The sequence below is a fragment of the Neovison vison genome, chromosome 4, assembly GCF_020171115.1.
Source record: "Neovison vison isolate M4711 chromosome 4, ASM_NN_V1, whole genome shotgun sequence".
Classification (NCBI taxonomy): Eukaryota; Metazoa; Chordata; class Mammalia; order Carnivora; family Mustelidae; genus Neogale; species Neogale vison.
In genome coordinates this window covers 224,020,874-224,042,707 of record NC_058094.1, presented here as the reverse complement: position 1 = coordinate 224,042,707, position 21,834 = coordinate 224,020,874, and the positions used below count along the sequence as shown (strand labels likewise).

Genomic DNA, 21,834 nt, shown 5'->3' with positions numbered 1-21,834 from the left:
GGCTAAAACTTTCTATAAAACCTATAACTGTTACCACCTACAAAAGCATTAGAACAGTGCCCGGAACTTAAGAAAGGTTCAGTGAAGGCACACATCCGTACTGTTATGAATGTGCCTGTCTCCTTCTCTGTGAAGCTGTTGGGTTCCGTCATCTTCATCTTAGACCCTCTGAGGTCTACCCATGCTTTTGCCCTGGCAGGTGCTCCATAAGTGGTGGCCTAATGATGGGACCATGGTCATGACCACTATTGTAGCCACAGAAGGGTTCTAGACAAGTCAAGTTGTTCCCTAGGGGTAACTCTGAAAGACTAAATGGATCTATCCACGGTGGTAGTGAATCTTTTCAGGGAAACATCCCTCTGCCAACTCTAAAAATACTAACAAACACACGAGCAAACAAAAAACAACAAACACGAAATCATTTCTGATTTGGAAAGTGACCCTCACGTTCATGGTTATTGTCTCCTCACTCTGACCTGTCTCTCTTGGCTCCTTCAGAAGTGCGGATTCTGGATCGCACTCATTTCCACCTCCTCGGGGCCTCACACCCCAGTCAGTTCCCCTCTCCCATTCCCCCAACCTCTTCTCATTTGCCAGATTCTCCTCCTCGCTGTAATGTGAGCTCAGGTCTCCACCACATACAACAGCTGCGGAAACAAACCAACCCGCAGGCCCCGATCCCTGTATCCACCTCCACTCACTCCACAGGCTCTTCCTTTTGGACAGTGACCACTACATGTTAAACCTGACAGATGCTTTAAGTCCTTATTTTGGTGACCTCTCAGTTCGGGAGTACCAAACACTCCTTCTTTGTTCTTCTTGGAATCCTGCCTTCATCTGATCCCTGGGATATCACTGTCTCCCTACTTCTCTGCTCATCTGCTACAAGCTGTTTTGCTTCCTTCGATCCCTTAAATGTGGGTCCCATTCTTGGACATCTTCTTCCCTGTCTCTATACATTTGTTCTGGGCCATCTCATTCATGCAGACGGCAGCAGATACTTATTTCCTGATGGTTCTCTTAGTGATGGTGACTCTCAGGCTGTTAGTATTTCTGACTCTGGCCTCTCTGTTGGGATCCAGACTCGTATGAATCCTGCCTTTAGACGTGTCCTTCAGGATAGACACTACCCTAGCCTATACCTGTACAAGTGCTCCACTGCTCAGTCGTCAAAACCAGAAACACTGGTTTCATTCTAGAACCTTCCTTTCTATTTCATCCTCACAGCCATTTGGTAAAATCAGTGGACTCTATCTCCTCAGGGTCTCTCATATCTCTACCCCTATGCTGCTGTCTCCCCCTTTCATTTGCCCTGCCTCTGTCTTAATATAGGTCTCCCATTGCTGCTTGTCTGTCTTTCCGTCTTCTCTCCGGTGAATGTGAATCTGATCGCATTCTGCCCCTGCTCACTGTAACTGTCGGGGACAGGTCAAACTAAATCTGTCCCCTGAGCCCACAGCACATCGAGTGCTCTGTCCCCAGCTCTCTGCTCCCCAACACATGGGATCCCTGCTGTAGCCATTCCCTGCTGAGTTCTTAGGTTCTGTCCCCCACAGCTTCATCCACTGGTGTGCCCCCCCACCACGTTTTCCTTCCCGATCTCCACTTCTCCCCACCTTCTTCACTTTACTGGCTCCTGCTCAGGCACCACAATTTAATTAAAGCGTTACACTCCCTGGGAAGCACTCCTTGTCTTCTGGTCAGTTTCGGTCCTCCTCGGAGCTCTGAGCCTCCTCGATGTGTTCTGCGAGGTGGTGCGGTCGGTTGATAATGGCAATGACTCTGGGACAGACGGGAAATGTTTGGGGTCGGGCACCAGCCCTGCCACTTCCTAACTGGGTGATCTTGGCCACTTACTTGCCCTGTGCCTCATTTTCCTCATTTGTAAGGCAGAGATGTTCATGGTATTGCCCACGACAAAGGTTGGTTAGGGGGGAGATGATTTACCTAAAATCCGTGCAACAGTGCACGGTGAGCCTGAGTAAAGCCGAGCTATTTTCATTATTACGGTATCTACTGGTTTACTTGTCTACTTTCCAAAACAAACAAAAAGAACTCTGATTTCTCTCTGAGGGAAGGGAGCCATGACTATGTGTTTTGACTATGTTCCCTCGGCACCTCGCACAGCATCTGGAACATTGTAGGCACTCAATGAACACTCACTGAATGAATGAACATATACAGACATTAAGTGAAATATAGCCTTAAAACTGTACCTGTAGAGTATGCTAATGAGTAACATCCGTCTAATTTTATCTTGCGTGTTTTCTGCCTTGCACAGTAAGATGCTGATGATATCTCATTAACTTAGTGTAACTGACTCACTGTTCCCAGAGTCAAGAATCTTCTACTCCTGACAGGAGGGCACAATGTAGTTAATTAACAGAAATGTTATTCTGGAAGCCATGAACTGTGTAGGCATGAACTGTGACAAAATTCCTCGGGGACACAAGCCGTGAAACAAAATCTGAATTCCTATCAGAAAGAGATCAGAAAGCCTACCAAGGTAAAGGGGGAAAAAGCAGCAGAGACAGTTTTTTTTTATAAATCTGACTCCAGGAACCATCTCTCCTGAGCTTCCTGGCGGGGAAACCAGTGAGGTGTGCAGAGCACCTCAGCCATGCGCGTGCGAGAAACAGGTGGGGATAGAGCGTGTCACCTCCACCCACGGCCTGTGCTTCCTGCAAAGAAGCGTCTGGAGTAACGCAGGAAATGGGGCATCAGCAAGCCTTCTTCTGGCCATTTTTCCTCTATGTTCTTCAGGAAACCATTGTTTCTTGTTTGCTTTGAGGAATTTTTTCTCAAATACAGAAACCTGTCCTTTTTTCCAAGGAACCTAGAGGAGATGCTCTAGCAGGGTGGGCATTTGATGTCTCTGCCACTGGGGGATCTCACGTCCACCCTTAGGAATTGGCACAAGCTCCAGAGACTCCAAGTGGAGGCCAGCCTCTGGTCTGAATGTCCCACCCTTCTTGACCAGCGGGAAGCACTCTGACAAAACAAGGCCATCATTCTCTCTCTGCATGGAGTTTTCACATGATGGAAAGCCTGGGGAAACTCTGAGCATCTCTGAAGATGTTTCATCATCAGAAATAACTGAAATTCTACCATGCAGGTGCTAAGTAGAAACCCTTGCTCTGTCTATACTTGGCTTGCCTGCTTTCCAACCCAGGCACAGGCTTACAAAACAAAGACAAGGCAATTTTATAGAAGCATATAGCGCTACTCAAACATGGATCATCAGTTTTCTTTTTTGCCGTCAGGTATTTCTAAAATACAATCCAACTGACGTAGAAGTTGGAAAATAGTTTGAATCAATTAACTTTAACTGTGGAAATGAAAATCCTTTTAAAATAACTTTAATCCATAATTCACATAAGAGAGGATGGCTCTTTAATTACCTTTTTGTTTTTGAAGATTTTATTTTTAAGTGATCTCTATACCTAACATGGGGTCTGAACCTACAACCCTGAGATTAAGAGTCACAGGCTCTCCTGGCTGAGCCAGCCAGATGTCCCTGACTATTTACTTTTTAATTCTAGAGCTAGAATATTTTAATTTTTCCTTTACATGTATACTGAGCATCCCCAGGGATATGATCATGATACCTCCTAGATACTGAAATAAAAGCTTTATGAGTATCCATATTCTATTATCGTAATGGCCCCGCAAATTATCACCCCCATTTTACAGATCAGGAAATTGGGATGCTAAGAGATGAAGCAATTTACCCAAGGACTTGGATTCGACCCGAGACTATGAATTCCAAAGAGTGCTAACCACAGCTCACTATTTTACCAAAAGAATCCCATGGGATTATAGCAGAAAAAAAAATAACCCGCCTGAGATTCCCTTTTTAAAAGACCATATTGCATAATTGCAACTACAAAAAGAGAAAAACCTGCCACCAGATATTTCTGGGAAATGGGTTTGGTATCATGATGCATAAAGGGCAGAGACTGGGAGAAAGGAGACACTTTGATGTAAGGAAGGGACACCGAGATTTTGGGGAGAGAGATGGGACCTTGACTTGTGTCCCCATTCTGTCATCTATGCTGATTCTTTCTTGGTCTGAACAGCCAGGAGAGCCTGACGTGTGCAAATATTCACCAAACATGGGAGCGTGTGGACTGTACATTCTGGAAGCTGCTCCTCTGCCCCGAGGATAAAATGGCTTTGGAATAGTGAAAACTGCCCTTCTCACCCCCAGCGCGCCCCCACCTCCCACAGATGGCATTCCCTGAGCCACATGGCCTCGGAAGTGTCTTTGGGACCCAAGGCAAGCTGAGCTGAGCCAGAAAGCAGCTGCTCTTGCTCTGACGATGTTGGTTTCTGCACCCTTAGCTAAATAAATTCAGAGCGGAATCCTTTAGAGGGTGTGTGGGTTGGGGGCCCTCTTCTGGAAAGCTACAGACTTGAAAGTTTCTACACAGAACTCCATGCTGTGTCTACGCCGCATCATTAACTCATACAGACATTAATTTTTATGATCCCTCTTTTCCTTTGTCTTACTCCTCCCACTGTCTTATGTTTTACTCCTGATCATTTTACACAATCCTCTGTCTCCTCTTAACCCTGAATCCTTGGAAAGGAAACACACATATAAACTTTAAATAAGCAATCTTTCCCCATGTTATGGGAGCAATTTACTCTCTCAACTTCTTCCTTGGATAGCATTGCGTCGGAATGTCTGAATGCACCTGCTTCCTTGGGAGCAGTCCGAGGCGGGGTGCTTAGGTCTATCTCCAGTTCATGTATCCACCTTCCAGCACCACTGCCACAATGAAGGTGGCCACTGATGTTTGGAGCCAATGACACCACATAATCAGGGTCAAAATCAGCCGGAAGTACCAAGAGAGGCTACTGACGAGTTGACAGAGAGTTTGTACTTACATTTCAGCTCGAGTTTGATGAAATCCGTGTTGCCCAGATTTTCCAGAAACACTCCCCGTGGGATTAACGTTTTGAAGTAGAAAGAAATGTCGGCACTAGTTTCCCCTTGGAAAGTAGAGAAGTGCAGGTAGGATGATGGATTTGGGAAGGAAGCAGCATTCCAGTAATTCCCTGTGGGAGAAAAAACAAAAACAAAAACAGGGTAATTTATACCTTGATCATGGGAGTAACGAAAGAGAGCCATTTCTTGAGTTTTAACAAGTTTCCATTGGCAATGGCTCGTTTCCTTGTACCCTGCTGCATATCACTGCACAAAATCCCCACAAACTTATTTTTGACTTTCCTGAAGTTCCATGTGTGTGTAAGAAAGTGTTTTATTGATGATCGAGAGTTGGGGCTCCTACCAAGAGCAGCCATGGAGGCACGGACACTAGGGAGTAAGTGCCAGTAGAGGACAACATGGAGGGACACCCCTTGGCACAGCCTCTGTGGGTTGGGGCTGATTTGAACTTGCACATATGTGCGGTGCCTTAGGTTTGGTGCAAGAAGCATCTGGGCTAGACCTAGAGGGACAGAACAGGAATGGGGTCTTTGGTATTCTTTTTTTTTTTTTTTTTTTTTTTAAGATTTTATTTATTTATTTACAGAGAGAAATCACAAGTAGATGGAGAGGCAGGCAGAGAGAGAGAGGGAAGCAGGCTCCCTGCTGAGCAGAGAACCCGATGCGGGACTCGATCCCAGGACCCTGAGATCATGACCTGAGCCGAAGGCAGCGGCTCAACCCACTGAGCCACCCAGGCGCCCGGGGTCTTTGGTATTCTGTTCTTGCTTCTCATCCACCTTTGAATAACCAGTGCCTGCTCAGTCACCCGGTACAGGTGTTGCAGGGATACAGCGTGGGGAAGGGGGGAGCTCTGGAAAGAGAGGCGCGAAGGAGAGGCTGGATGACTAGGGAAGGCCATCATTTTCCCACCCTTCCCATTTAAACCTCCACAGGCTCATTGCTATAAAGGGAATGTCTCCCCCGCCAACCTCTTCCTTCCTGGGGATTTCAGGTGCGGAGTGCTGAGCGGAGCCCATCTACGGGCTCTCCATTAGCCTCTACCCTTGAACCCATTCGGAAGACAGGGTTCTATACTCCTCCCCCTCCTTGTTTGATCCTGGCCAGTGTCCACAGCAGAAAAGCAGTTTACAGGACAAAATAAAAACACCCAACTAAACGATACGATTCACATTCCATGAGAACAGATGGGCCAAGAATTCAATACAACCAGGAGCTGACTCTTGATTTTATCTCCAGGGGAGAAATTCCTTCTGAACGTCCACATTTCTGAGTATGTTTACTGTCATGGCTAAGGTCTAAAGTACATAAGCACACTTTCAAATAGCTCCCAAAGCCTTTCCCTGTAATACTACACTCATCTTAACATCATCAGATTGGGCCCAAGATGGAGTCACTCATGCTAAGCCCCACGTTGGCAAACCCAAACTTAATGAAGTTCTAACCCTTTGCTCTCCCAGAAAAAAAGACTCAAGTCAACCAGTCGCCTTTTGTCTACACAGCACGCATTACCCCAACTGGGCTCCCAACCTCCTTTTGCTCCATACAAGGGAAATAACTCTGCTTTAGCCAATCAGCATAAGTGCAACTTTCTTGCTTCTCCTCACTTTGGTCTAGGAAAATTACTTCCCTTGCACAGCTCTTCAGAGATACTTTCTCTCTGCTAGATTAGATGCTTCCTGATTCACGAATCACTCACTAAAACCCTACTAGGTCAGGAAATTGTGGAAAATTTTATTCTAACACTTGAATTTTTTTTTTTTTACTTTACATTGATTTTTGTTATATGTTTCCTTCAGAGAATATGATTAATCAATTAAGTTCACTCTACTCATTTTTATACTATGTGTTTTCCTCTTTCATGAAAATTATGCATATATACAGTATTAAGTTCAACTGCTATTCTTTTTTTTTTAAAGAGATTTTTATTTATTTATTTGACGGAGCAAGAGAGAGCACAAACAGGGGGAGCAACAGGCAGAGGGAGAGGGAGAGAAGCAGGCTCCCCTCTGAGCAAGGAGCTCGATGCAGGGCTTGATTTGGGGACTCCAGGACCATGACCTGAGTCACAGGCAGACACCTAACCGACTGAGCCACCCAGGTGCCCCTCAACTGCTATTCTATTTTTTTAAAAAGATTTTTTGTTTATTTATTTGACAGACAGAGATCACAAGTAGGCAGAGAGGCAGGCAGAGAGAAGGAAGCAGGTTCCCCATTGAGCAGAGAGCCCAATGTGGGGCTCAATCCCGGGACCCTAGGCTCATGACCTGAGCTGAAGGCAGAGGCTTTAATAACCACTGAGCCACCCAGGCGCCCCTCAACTGCTATTCTTAAGTAAAACTACTTTTGTGTTGGTAGTGCTATATTTAAACCATAATTTTACATTAAATATATAATATTACTGATGAGATATTTTAAAAACCCTCTTATTTAAGCCACTTTATTTATTTTTGGTTTTAAAGACATTTAGGAGATAGGGACATCTATATGAATGGCAATTTAGAACCAGTAAGTCAGGGCAAACTATGTTTGTAAATGTCTTCATTACGGTCAAACAGTGGTGTGGGGCTGGTCGAATCCAAAAGTCTTAATGCAGTTAGGAGGTTTTTGTTGTTGTTGTTGTTTTGTTCTGTTTTTTTTTTTTTTTTTTAATTGCAACATCATAGCTTTCATCAGGAGAAAAACGAGTTTCCTCTTAGGCAGAAGAACATGGTATGATATTGGATAGAATTATGCCAGAAAAGAAAGAATCTTAGTTATTGTGTAAGTTGCTATCATCTGAGGGCCCAGGGCTCTTCCTGACTTGAGATCTAGCTGAACATACTATGAGAGGACTTTGGGCTCACCCTTCCCCACTGATGGAGAATGAAGGTCTCCTGAGATAAAACCCAGATCAACCTAGAAGCTACAGGCCTCTCGCCAACCAGAGTTCTGGGAGGAACGGAGCCCAGTCCCCAAGGCCAGAGGGACGTACCTCACCCTGACTGGGCGAGAATCCTCTAACAACCGAGGAGCCTTCGAGGCACAGAGTCCTCAGCCGTGTTTCAGCCTAAAGCAAAGCATTTCTGTCTCTTTAGGCTGAATCCCCAGGACATGAATGTAATTAACATTTTAAAGTTTCATTCCAATCAAGAGCATTCCTGTTTTCGGAGGTGGTGATATATTAACAGAAGGGCAGTTGTCTAAAATGATTCTAGAAAAAGGAATGCTATAAGTAAAACATGTCAGTATTTATTCGAGGTCCAGGGCCGGTTATTCAGACAGAAATATCCCCGGAGAGGAGAAGGCAGTTCAATCAGTTCTTCCGGTTTGACAAAAGATCCCCACAGACCACGATTCCATTTGTTCTAATTCTGTGCTCACTAAGCAACTTCGAACTAATTTGGCCTTTGGAATAGACACATTCACAGGGAAACTGAGCCTCGTACAAGTGGTGGTTACCGGTCATCCTCCCGGAAATGCTGGGGTTCTCCCGTGATTATCTCTGGAGTTGTCACTTGCTGTATGTCCCGAGTCTCTCCACATCCTTGTTCAGCAGTAGGGAGGACTCTCTCGGGACCTGTCTGGTGGCTGAGGGGTCTACCCAGGAGGCGCTGAAGGAGAGCCACAGGGGCACAAGCAGAGGACACCAAAAATTCTACTGAGTGTACATGATGAAGTTGGCAAGCAAAACACGCGTACTGGGGATGCGGGCGTGAGGGTTTTGACGGGCAGGGTAGACAGTAAGAAAGTTCAGGTGCCCCTGTTCCAGACCCTGACAAACTTCTGTGAGGTTTGCTCTGGTGACTATGTGGCCCAGTCCCTAGGATTTTTGGTTATAACAAAATAACACGAGGGCTTCCACCCCCCCCCCCAGGGCTCACTGTGTTTCACGATGCCAGGGGCTTTTAGCATTATTATTGTTGATATTGTTCCCAACTGACCATAAGCTCCTTGAAAGCTAGGACAGAACCACTTCATCTCTGTAACCTTTGCCCCAGAGCATAGTAAGTACTCAATAAATAGTTATCAAATCTGTGAATAAGTGAATAGCTGCCCCTCTCGGTTATATCCAATTCCACTCCATATGCAAAGTCCTCATGGGACAAAATCGACCTTATGGCAACCTGAGTATTGAGGACACTACATAAAGATAAATAAAAGCTGACACTGCTTTACCAGCTCCTGGTACCTGGACACTGGCTTCACCAGCACACCGTGATTTTTCTTATCCGTGACTTAATTTCTATTTTTCCCTACAGACCTCACTGGACAAGCCATGCATTTGCAGGACTGATGGTCTCATAACCTTAAGATTATTGAAGCAGCTGCAATTTGTACTTGCTATCAAGGCCAGGGCTATAGAGGCAAAAGTGACATTGGGTGAGAATGCCAAGATGGAAATAAGAGATTTCGCGGTACGGCAAGGACCGGTGTCTCAGCAGATGTGGACAGAAGAAAGGAGGCAAGGCTGGAAAGTGTGACGCGAACGGAAATGACTCTCTGAGACCGGAGGGGCCAGTCAACAGCCACAGAACAACAAGGCAGTAAAGGGGTCAGGGAACCAGCCCAAGGCTGTCAACAGTCATCAAAGGCTGGGCAAGATGGCTGGCGTGAGGTGGACCGCTCCACCCCTTGAAAACCACTCGGTCATGTGAGAAGCTTTTTAAATACATCCTGGGCCAGGTCTGGGCTCGTCTCCTGTGGCAGGAGAGCCAGAGGTATCTCCAGCAAGCGCAGGGGAGTGGGCCTGGGGCAGCCAACCAGGCCTAGCTGGCATCTGTCATCCCTGCAAACCTTAGTGAATCATTAGTAGAAAATGCTGCGTCCTATGTTGAACCAAATTCTTCAAGAGCCATTTATTTTAACTCACTGATGATCATTTGGCACGGGATTCTGACTTCAAGATTTCCAAGGATATTTTCTGTTGGATAGCGTTAAAGAATTTCAACCTACAATGGAACTGGACGATATGAAATGGAAAATCTCACGCATGTGCCCTCAGGAAAAGAAAACTTCAGGACTGACAGACCGATTTCCCACAAATGCCCGATTTACAGAAATCTGATAATGTTGGAATTTTCTAAAATGATAAGGAGTTGGTCAGGGGCTACCTTGTCACAATCTCAGGAAATTTTTGCTTACAGTTTCCAGAGGCATGAACAAGAAATGACCTAAGTTGCATTGCTCTTGAAAAATAAGCTGAATTGAGCTTAGTTTGTCTGACTGGACTGGTTTTGTCTGCTTGGGGAATTTTCACAGCTGAGCTCTGTTGGTGGTTTATTTTAACAGACCTAACTGAACTCTCTCCTCTCTGCCCAGAAGAAACACAGCCTTCCCCAAACCCTCAGCAGATGCCTGGAACGTGCTACGGTCTTTGTGTCCTGAACTGCCAGTGCCTATGGTATTCCCAAATAAACTCATCTTTTTGACAATTTTGGGTTTGCCTCAATTTACCTTTTTCTTTCCCTTTTTTTTTTTTAGGTCGACATCAGCAATTAGTTTGAAGCCTACAAAGAACAGAGGAAAAAGCAACCCTCTGCTCCACCCTTTCCATCCCAACCCAAATTCTCATCAACAACTCCTACACTTTAACTCTTTCATGTCCTTGTATTTCTAAAATATATGTGTTGATACCTACTAATTTATGTGTTATAGATATACTTGATTGACTTTCCTGAATGCAAGGTGAAGACTGAGCATTTTTAGAATCCCTCCTTTACTCCCTTTCTCCGCATTCTCCCAAACTAGCAAACTCACTGATTTTTTGGTGATACTGAAATTCAACATTTACATTTTTAGGACTATGTATTATTCACTAATGAGCCACCTAGTAGAACCTAATTCTATTTTATGTATATAATTTTTTTGTTTCTCTTGAATCAATAATTGCCTATTTTCTCATTGGCTTGGTTATCTTTGTACCTGTCATAAATTCTCTCCAAATTCTTCAACACATCTATAGAACTCTTCCCACAAATGTTCTCAGCGTGGCACATGTCGGGTAATCTAGTGGCCCCTCTTTTTATTCCTCAGAGGCGCCTTCTAGAGCCTCTGTCTTCCTGTTGCCCTGTGGGCTGGCCCTTTGCAGGGCCGATGCACAGCTCTGGTTCTGGGACTGTCTCTTGCCCTGACAGCAGGCCATCCTTAAGCTATTCTTCAGTATGAAATGCCCAGATTTCTGGACCCCGTGACTTTCAGGCATCCCTCTTTCTGGGTCTACACCCTCATTTCCACAGGCACATTCTCCTGTAGTCTTTTCAGAAAAGGAATATAGGAGGTCAGCCTTCTAAATCTTTGCTTTTCTGAAGAGTCATTATTTTACTTTCCCACCTAACTGAGACACTCCAGGAAACTATTCTTCCATGGAATTTTAAAGGCATTTCTTCACTATCTTCAAGGTCTCTGTGTGGTTAGTGAGAAAGCTCATGTTTTCTGATTACTACATCTTGTATATAACTGATGGGGTTTAGGACATGCTCCCCCAAATACAGCACCTTAGTATACTGAATATTTCAAGCTGAAAGAATGTAAGAAATGGCAGGTGCAGAAAGTACTCTCTGACCCTCTCCTGAAGCAGGTCACGGACCCTCATGTGAGGTGGCTTCCCTCTTCCTGAGGAAAGCAGCACCTTCATCTCAAAAGACAAAGGGACTCAAGGGGAATCAAAACAGACTTGCCGAATTTCCCCCAGCTTACTACACATAGCTCATACATGGTCCCATCATGCCTTTCCACAGCTTTCTATTACTTATCAAAACTAGTATAGAAACACTCAGGTTTAACCATTCCTTTATGAAGGCTCCCATGTCATGCAGAACTTATTTTAAATAAATCTGTATGCTTTTCTCCTGTTAATGTGTCTTTGTCAGTTTAATTTTTAGATCCAGCCAGGAACCCTAAGAGGAATGAGGAAAACTTTTTCCTCTCCTACATAATCTGTACCTTTTTCTCTCTGGAAACTGTCAGGATATTTCACTCCCTTAAACGAAACTTTATACGACTGCCTTGGTATGGATCTCTTCCCCACATCAGGCCTGGGACTTTCATCTTTCCAATCCTTCTTCTCACATACCTACTGATTTTACATCTTTATTTCTCTTACTCCTTTGCATTCCTAACTCAGATCTTTGTTCTTTGTGCTCTGCTTTGTCGAACGTTCCTTCAGCTTTATTTTCAACATTGCTATTGTGGTGGTTTTTTTTTTTTTAAGATTTTATTTATTTGACAGAGAGAAATCACAAGTAGATGGAGAGGCCAGTAGAGAGAGAGAAAGAGAGAGGGAAGCAGGCTCCCTGCTGAGCAGAGAGCCCGACGCGGAACTCGATCCCAGGACCGTGAGATCATGACCTGAGCCGAAGGCAGCGGCTTAACCCACTGAGCCACCCAGGTACCCCTGCTATTGTGTTTTTATTTCAGCAATTATATCTGTAATCTCCAAGTATTATTTCTTGTTCTCAGATAGCCCCCCTTTCTATAGCACTTTGTTCTATGTTGTTTGTTCTTATTAACTGCTGTTGTTATTAGTTTTTGATGCAAAAATTGATGAAAAAATTAATTTCATTTTTAAAACTTTTCTTCTGCTTTCTGCATTATTTGTTTCTTCTGAGATTCCCTTCCCTGCTGTGTCGTTAGCTGGACTCCACCCTTCACGACGTCCCTGACATCACCTTCAGCGGTTGGTGAGTCTTGCTTTTCCACTCATACAGCCCAGTGAAGTACTAGTGAGTGGACTGGACCCGGCGAGCGCGTGGATCTCAGGGTGGTGGTGGGTTTATTGATGACCGGGCTTTACTACAATGGAAAGCTCACCATTTCATCAAAGGGCCCCCACATGTCAGTATCTGTGATCTTTATATGGACATAGATCATGTGATTTCTTGAGCGAAGGATCTTCCAACTTTCTCATGAGGAATATACATGTTGTAGTTAGCATTCTGCTCAGAAGAAGGAGGGTGAGGGGTTCATAGTAGATTTCAATGTCTTTCTTCATTTTAATGGAGGAATTTTGCCTTTTTCCTTTGGTGCCTGCTGTCTGGGGCATAAACCTCTCACCTCCTGCTTGCATAGAATAGGACAGCCATTGGCGTGGTTGGAGAATGTGACCTGGGGTGTGGCTGATGCCATACAAACTTCCAACCTGTCCTCTGTGAGCCTAACCCCCATGGGGCCGTCTGCTCACTCCCATTCCTGAACCTGTTGGAATTTGCTGAAGGAAGCAAGGGAGCACCTGAGCATGTGACAGGCCGGAGGTCCCCCTGTGATGGGGGTGGTTGCAAGTGCAGGTGGGGGGGGGTGACAGGATGGGATCTCGCAGGGCTCTTCTGGTTTGTCACTTGGTGACACCACCCCGTGCTGGTCCACACCGAGGCCCCAGAGTCAGAGTCTAGCTCTGTCACCCACCCCCACTGGGTGACTTGGGAGCAGGTTCTCGATCTTCCTGGATCTCAATTTCCTCCTTTGTACAGTGGAATAACAATGGAAACTCTCTTACTGGGTGTTGAGAATTACAGAAGATAATCACAGAAGAAATGGGTTTAGCAGCACAACCGAAGCGGTCAACACGTTATTGCTACTGTTACTGCTACCAAGAACACGTTCGTTAAGCAGGACGACTGATGGCTCTGGCGTCACATGCAGTTGCTGTCTGAGGGCTTGGCTAAGGAGCAGGGGAGGATGCGAAGGGCTCTTCCACTCCTTAAAGAGGTACAGAGCTTGTCAGCAAACTTGCCTGAGCCTTCCTTACCCCGGGGGGGTGAATTCTTTAAGGGGGAGCACCAAACCCCCCCAGCTACACGGAGACAACCTCTGATTCTGACTTCGCTAGCCAGGCGGCTCATCTCAGACTCATACCCACGTCTGCCCTTTTGGCCTGTTCTCTTCTCACCCTTCTGCACCCCACTTACTGGCTCTCAAAACGGTGTGCTCCCCATTTCCTCATCTCCTTATTGCCTTAAAAAAATTCCTTTAGGACACACAAATGGGAGTCACCTTGAGCCTTGGTAATGTGGTTTATAATTTTGTAGAGCAGCCACTGAACAAAAATCCGATGAACAAAGGAATGGCAGAGCATCTAAGAAAGCAGATAATCCATAGATAGTCTCATTTGAACAAAGGTAAGTCCAAGAGACCTGCAGGCATTCTTTTCCCTCCTCAGTGAGGAGATGGGTAACTAGGAAAAGAGAGACTCGGCATTCGACCAACGTGGAGGAGACTGCACGTGGGCTCTCCAGTCGTGGGCTCTGGTTTGGTGAGGCCATGGCTGCCGGTGTGGTCTATATGCCAATGGCTGTCAGGTCTAACAATTTCCTCTGAGCCATCCAATGGCCCAGTCCTGGGACCACACTGAGAAGCATAGCTATAGCTTTTGCTTTAAGTGGCAAGCAATTTTCAAATCTAACCCCAAGGTTAGAAATTTGGGTACTCTTTATGTTATGCCATGAGCCTTCTATTGTTTACCAGGGGCTGGGTGCTATTTACAACAATAAGCCAGATGGCTTCATTTGCATGTAGATTTGAGTCTATTTGTAGAGGTATCCTTATGGGTAGGAAAAAAAAAACATGACTTCCTTAATTAAACCATTTTGTACAGTCAGGAAAGGTAAAAGTAGCTTTGTTCAGCTCCCAGCCTGATTTTATAGGGCAGACTCAACTTCAAAATGAAGGGCTCCAAGTCAAAATGTCATTAACTTGCAAGGTATCACCCTCACCAGCAAGCCCTTCTGAAGCTACAACCCACAGGGCCTGTGGGAGGGGTCAAGAATGTAATAAATCTTTCACCCAGTGTCTCTCTGGGATTTGGTTCCTGTGGGCAAGAATGGGGTCAGGGTTCCACAGAGAAAAAGAATGCAAGAGTGAAATGCTGGAGGTCACAGTGCTTTCTGCACCTGCTGTGAGCTGACCAGCAGCCTGGTTATGGGGGGAGGTGATGAAACAGACTTGCTCCTGATCAGTCATGGAAACTCACATGTTCAATCTGTCAATGGTGCATATAAACACAGTGGTACCAAAGACATAGTTTTATTTTAGTTTGTGTGCTCGAAACAGTTGTATGTAGTCAGATATTTGGAGATAGGGAGTGGGTCTAAAACTCTCCAAAGACTCCACGTTAGATCCCTAAATTTCCTCAAACTTTCCTTATTGGGACTAGTAGTTACGCCTAATTAGTTACACTAGTCATCATAAATATAATGGGATGCAAAGTAAAAATTATTCACCAGAATAATTCCAGAAGTGAATAATATTCCAGAAGTGGAGAAATGAATAACTAGGTTTGTACCGGAAATATCTGTCCTCTCTGCTCTTCATTCAAACTTCTGTCTTGGGTAAATTCTAAAGATTTCTGTGTGATCGATTCCAAGGAAGGAGGCAATAGCAAGCCTGAAAGTCTTCTACCCTGGTGAACAAAGGATTGGACGAAGATCTGTTTGCTTTACCAAAAAGAAGACCATTGCATCCGGAGGTTGTAGGACAAATTTATGTCACTACATGCAGGTTGAAATTAAAAATACTAACAAGCAATGTAGTATACAGGAGTGGCCATGGGAGGGCTCCTCCAGGGACTGCCTAATTTTCAATGCTTGCATGGCAATCCCAGGAATAAATCTGCTTTTCTTTCTCTTCCTGAGCTATGTGATGTCACTCCCTTTTGTGATTTCAAGCACTAACCATAAATCAGTGATTCTGAAATTTATGCACACAGATCGCACCATGAGTTCAAGATTAACATATGGGTTTCTTACCGGGCAGCTTTGCTTTGACCTACAAGCACCTCAAACTCTAAAAGACTGAAAGTGAATATATATTTCTTCTAAATTCATTCTGCAGTATTCAACCCTTCAGAGCTGTTCCCACTCTGCCACTCAAGCCAGAAACACGAGACTCCTTTGCCAGCCCCCACCCCCCACCCCGGGCCTGATAACCGCACCTCGGAAGTACTCTACAGGTATGTCCCCTCCTCTCTGTTCCTTCTGATGCCAGCGCTCAGGCCACCCCTCTGGCCTGGACGACGTACTAACTTCAGGTTCTGCACTGGAATCCAGTCCTTACATAGTCAGCAGAGGAATCGGTTCAAAATGCACAGCTGACAGTTCAACTCTCAGGAATAAAACCTCTCCTGCTTTCCTTTTTGTGCTCTTTTCGTGGAATACCTCAGGAACTCCCAGATGTGGCACATCAGGCGTCGGCATAATTCTCCAGCCTCCTCTCCCCCTCCCCCGCACCTCAGAGCACGTGCCCAGCCACACGCGGCCATGTGACTTCCCACCACCCACAATGCTGTGTGTGGACTCCCTGTCGCTATTTGCATGGCTTCCTCTTTCCAGACTCTTCTCTCCAGTCTCCCCTTCCCGGCCCTCCCCGCTCACACACTGCATCTGGCTTAATTCCTTCTCTCCCATTAAGGTCCAGTTCAGGGGCCACCTCCTCCAGGAGGTGGCCACCTCCTCCAGGTGGCCTGCTGACCCCTCCCCCGCAGGGCACGGCACACTTCCCCTGCGCTCAGATGACATCTTGTATCTACCATTGCGCTTAACTTACTGCATTATTACAATTACTTTCATGGCTTCCTCTCCTCTGCGAGGCTATAAACTTCAGAGAGCAGAGATTATATTTTCTATTTCTTTCTACCTGTCATATCTAGCCTCACACACAGATTTGTTTCACTTGTGTTTCCCGAGGAAGTTAAAAAAAAAATTGTTCTTAAAAAAGATCTGAACTGTTGATAATCCCACTATCAGTTCTTACCACTCCTTGGAGACCATCTGCAAAACCTACCTTCTCCTGTTTCTGAATTGAAGAATTATTTAGAGCATTCGGACGGGAGGTTTTGTTTTTGTTTTTGTTTTTTTGCATTATTTACCAGGAATTGTAGGCATATTCAACATTTCCCTTCTCAGAAACCTGACACAGGCCCTCTTCTAGAACATGGCATCTTTAGCATGCACTCATGGTGGACACTGATGGTCCTGTGGCCGGCCACACCCATGGGTGTCACCTGTCTTTACTATGTGTCCCTTATGCTATCTACTTCCTCTTATCTTTTTCTCTCTCCCTACGCGTGTAATTCATGCCCTCCTACCGTTCGGTTCCCCCTTTATCATGGGCCCGGTAGCAAGGAAGCAGGGTCACGGCACAGATGTAAAAGCCTGTGCTGTGTTTAGCCATACTCGGCCACCGTGCAGAGCAGGGGCGCTGTAATGTGAGGCAACCCTCACGTATTGATGGACTCCCGAGCCCCCAGAGCCCCACAGCCATAGAAAAACAGATTTTATATAAAATCCATTAGGTGAGTAAAATGTGGAGGAAAGCCGGCCATTTCAGCAGAATGGTGGGTGCGAACACGGGAAACGGCCCTGCACGGCGGAGTAATGGATGGATACGAGCCACGCAATTACGTTACACAAATCAAGGTTTCCTTTTTGTGCTCTTTTCATTACAGGAAATAAAAAGATTCCCACGTGCGATTCATAGGTGCTGTCGCTTTCCTACTGAAAACTAACGTGGTCCGCCCGACCCCAAGCCAGCTCCAGGACCTGGACCAGTAAAACAGACTGTGTGCAAAGATGTGGTAGGGAAACGGGGCTGCCAGCTCTTAAAACCTCAGTTTCTGTATTCGTAAATTAGAAACACAATTCCTTTGTCGCAGGGCTGTTGTAAGGATGTAAAGCAATGGGCATCATACAGAAGCAGTTTGAAACACTGAAGCACTCTAAAAGGGCAAAACCACCTCTTTTGGCCTCTATTTATTATTAATCATAGAATAATGACAGATTTTTGTGTGTGCAGGGGTGAGAGAGTTGGCCTGGATTTATGCATAACTTGCTGCCGTTTCTTAACAACTCGTAAATACTCAAGAAAAAGGGAAGACAGTTGAAAGAGAGCCTGAAAACAAATTCCTTTCAGTGGCTAAGTGAAAATAATTTCCTGTGTAAAAATAAATAATGCATCAAAGCCGAAAGAGATGTTCAGACTTTCAGGATAAAAAGAACACACTGAAGTCACGATTCCGCTTGCGGCCGCAATCCCTGGCTTCGGTGGAGCGGAGCTGGGCGCACTGACACAGCTTGGGCTGTGATCGCCCCCGGCTAAGGACTGTAGGATGGGATTCAAGTTGATTGCCAAGGACACCCACGGGTCTGGGACCCTGTGGGACCCTCAGGAAGTTTGTAACGTTGTGTCACAGAATCAGGACAAATAGTGAGTGCCATGCCATCCGCTATGTTGATTTAGAACCGTTTTACTTCAAAGGGATCTGGGAATTTGTAGGAGGGCAGGTGATGCCGCTGGAGTGGTGGGTGACCAGCTGCTGAGACGCCTGGCACTAAGGGCGTGGCCCCAGGAGTCGCAGCTGAGTGTGGCCGGATGGCACCGCAGGCTGCAGGCCACCAAGGTCAGCTCTGAATAAGGAGGGGCTGACACAACCCCAAAAAGCAGGGCCTCCGTCTCTGTGTGTTTTTTTTTTCTTTTTTAAGGTATTACTTATTTATTTGGCAGAGAGGGAGAGACAGCACAGGCAGGGGGAGGGGCAGGCAGAGGGGGAGGGAGAAGCAGTCTCCCCACTGAGCAGGGAGCAGGATGTGGGACTCGATCCCAGGATCCTGGGATCATGACCTGAGCTGAAGGCAGACGCTTAACCCACTGAGCCACCCAGGCAGCCTCCCCCTCCATTCACTGAACATACTGTGGAGCAGAAGTACGCACCCGGCTAATGAAATATTGCCGAGATTACGGCAATGCCATTCAGTGCGACATGTCACTTTATGATCACACTTTTATGACCTCCACCTCAAGATTTCAATTTGTAAAATAAAGGCTTGGTCTCAGTCTCGCCACTGGGGTTACTGAAAGCAAAGACTACTTGTCCAGAATCGAACCACTTGGGAATCTCAATATTTCTAAAAGCGACTTTAGAATATAACAAAAAGCTAAAGTTACAGCTTAACTACCACGGCACGGTGCCGTAGGTGAAGTTAATCCGAGACCAAGTAGACGGTGGCACAATCTGGGTTTCGAAAGCAATTATTTCCAGCAGCCTGGCAGCCACCCAGGGCACGGCAGCTTTGAGACATGTTGCATTCTGACCTTTTCTCAGTCCCAGGGCTCTGGAGGAAAAACAGGGGCTTTAAAATTCAGATCGGAAGGCGCACAAACAAAGCACTGAATGGATTCTGATGGAACCAATCTCACATTTCACCTCGGCAAAACTTTACGGGAAGTTTATGGGGATTTATTGTTTCAAGAACAGAAGGACATTTACCTACAGATGCAGGGGAATAAATTTCAAGTACATTTAGTATTGGAGAACGGTGGCTTTATTGCTGATTTCAATCCACTTGACTTTCTCCTTAATCTTCTACCCTCCACCTGCAGTGGAACACTATGCCACACCTTTGCGGTTTGGGGTATCCGTGGTTTGTAAAATTTTAAAGAGTTTCTAATGGCAAAGAAATGGAAACAACCTCCATGTGTAAATCTGTGATGGTATATTACACAAATATAATACAAGGTGGCATGAACACTAAAACAGATCTATGCAAATTATCAATTGTGTATTGTTACGTGAAACACAATTTTCAGGATAAAATGTTTATGATGGCTCCATTTTGTTGAAAAGTGTATGTGCGTGTTGTCTGTGTGCCTGATCCATATAGACATACACTCGTGTGTGTGTGTGTGTGTGTGTGTGTGTGTGTGTAAAGAGAGAAAGGGAAGAGGAAGAGGAAGCAGAGAAAGAGTCCATGAAAGCTGCAAGGCCGTAATAAAGGGAGTTTTTGGTTAGAACTTGGAACGGGTTGAATGTGAGGAGAGCCTAATAGAGAAACACAGAGCAAGTGGCTCAGTCAGTTAAGTGTCTTCCTTCAGCTCAGATCATTGTCCCAGGGTCCTGGGATCGAGTCCCGCATCGGGCGCCTTGCTCAGCCGGCAGTCTTCTCCCTCTCCCTCTGTTCCTCCTCCTGCCGTGCTCTCTCACTCTCTCCCTCATTCTAAGAAATAAATGAAATCTTTTTAAAAGAGAGAGAGAATTTAAGTGTTTCATGCTGGGAATTAAATGGCCTTGATGTTCCTTGTGAGATGCAAATGAAGGTCAGATTTTTTTTTCATGACCTCTGGTAATCGGACTGTTGCTTTGAAAGGCAAGTTTGTCCTGGGACAAAGCAGATGGGGGCACAGGAGGTCTCATCTCTGGCACTGGTGACTGGTCCCTGGGCCCCACCTCATGGCGGTACTGTAGATGCCATGGGCAAGATGGACCGTTTCTCCTATCCCAAGTTGAGAAGAGGGCTCCCTGGGGCTCTACCCGTCATGTGGCAGACCCACAGCCACTGAGGCTTTCCTAAACCACAGACTGCCCACCCCCGACAAAGGTGGTTAGTTGTAACCACCAACAATGATGCTGTGAACTTTCTTCTTAGCATGAATTCTCACTGGCCATAAGCAAGCCTTCCTGCACCAATCTGCACTCTATCAAGATTCTGGACTTCCTAGAGTTATTAGTATCTGTGACCAGTTAGCGTCATAGAATTTAGTATCATTATCAACAGTAGCAAGAGTTGATTGAACCGTGTTCCAAGCAAAGTTTTAATACAGGCATCACATCACACAACATCACTTGTGATTCTGGTCAGAGCTCCATGTTTCCCACGAGGAAGCTGAGGTACAGACATTGGAATGCAAACACGTAAAGAGTTTCATTTGGAACCCAGGTCTCGTGGCTTCAACACCGGTGCTCTCTCCTCAGAAAATGCTGTGTGCTTTTTTACAAAGTAATTCTTGTTCTATCTCCCTCCCCAGCCCTCAGTTTTCCTCTTTTTAAAAAGATTTATTTAATTAGAGAGAGAGAGCAAGGGGAGGGGGGGCACATGGAGAGAGAATCCTGACACAGATGCCACTGGGCTTGATCTCATGACCCCGAGGGCATCACCTGAGCCAAAACCAGGAGTCCAAGGTGTAAACGCTTACACCACCCACACGCCCTGCCCTCAGACTTTCTTATAAATAAATAAAATGTTAGTGCTCAAAACATCCCTGCAGGCTTTTTACGCTGGGCTTTCCTGGCATCTCAAGGTAGCCTGAAAACACTATTGTATCCTTGTCTTCAAATTTCAGCGGAAGAAGATCCAGAGGAGAGTCCTCTGTGAAGCCGGCGTGCCCTGGGGAGAGGCCCACCACGCTTTGCCTCACGTCTCTTCTGAGAACCTACTGTACATCACACACAGTCTTAGACTTCGCAAAAGATCCAGCATCCGGGGACTGCTTCGTTTTGTCTCTGTCTCTGATACCACCATGTTCTACTCTCTCCCTTGGTCCAACCAGACCACTTTCTTATACTTTTTTCTTTTTGAAGATTTTACTTATTTATTTGAGAGAGAGAGTGAGCAAGCGAAAGAGACAACACAAGCTAGGAAAGGAGCAGAGGGCGAGGGAGAAGCAGCATCCCCACTGAGCAGGGACTCAGTGTTGGTAAGGGGGACTCTGGGATCATGACCCAAGCCAAAGACAGTTGCTTAACTACTGAGCCACTCAGGTGCCCCTACACCAGCCTTTTTTCTGTTCTTCAATTTATCAAGCTTGTTCCAATCTCAGAACTGGTTTCCTCTTCCTCGAATGCTTCCTGCAGATCTCGGCAGGATTGGCCTCTCATCACTCGGAAGTCAGTCACCTCCTCAGAGTCAACACCATCTTCTCAAAGAAATGGAAAATCCAACCTCAAGTCACCGTTGGTCATCCCCTATTGATTTCATTTTTATAGCATGCATCATTATCTAACATACCTATTTATATATATTAAATTTACCTATTAATTGACTATCTTTCCTGAACTAGGATATAAGGTCCATGCAAACAAGTGATCTGTCTGCTTTGTCCTTTGTTGTGTTTCTGGCACCCAGACTTTGCTCGGC

General features: G+C 45.6%; 1 protein-coding gene across 1 annotated transcript in view; it reads right to left on the bottom strand.

The window, feature by feature from the left end:
- Positions 1-21,834, bottom strand: part of CNTNAP2 (contactin associated protein 2) — a 1,943,304-nt gene that overhangs the window by 231,375 nt on the left and 1,690,095 nt on the right. Inside the window, exon 16 of the mRNA XM_044246794.1 lies at positions 4,894-5,064. Coding sequence (XP_044102729.1) covers positions 4,894-5,064 — 171 coding nt within the window. The remainder of the gene's footprint in view (positions 1-4,893; positions 5,065-21,834) is intronic.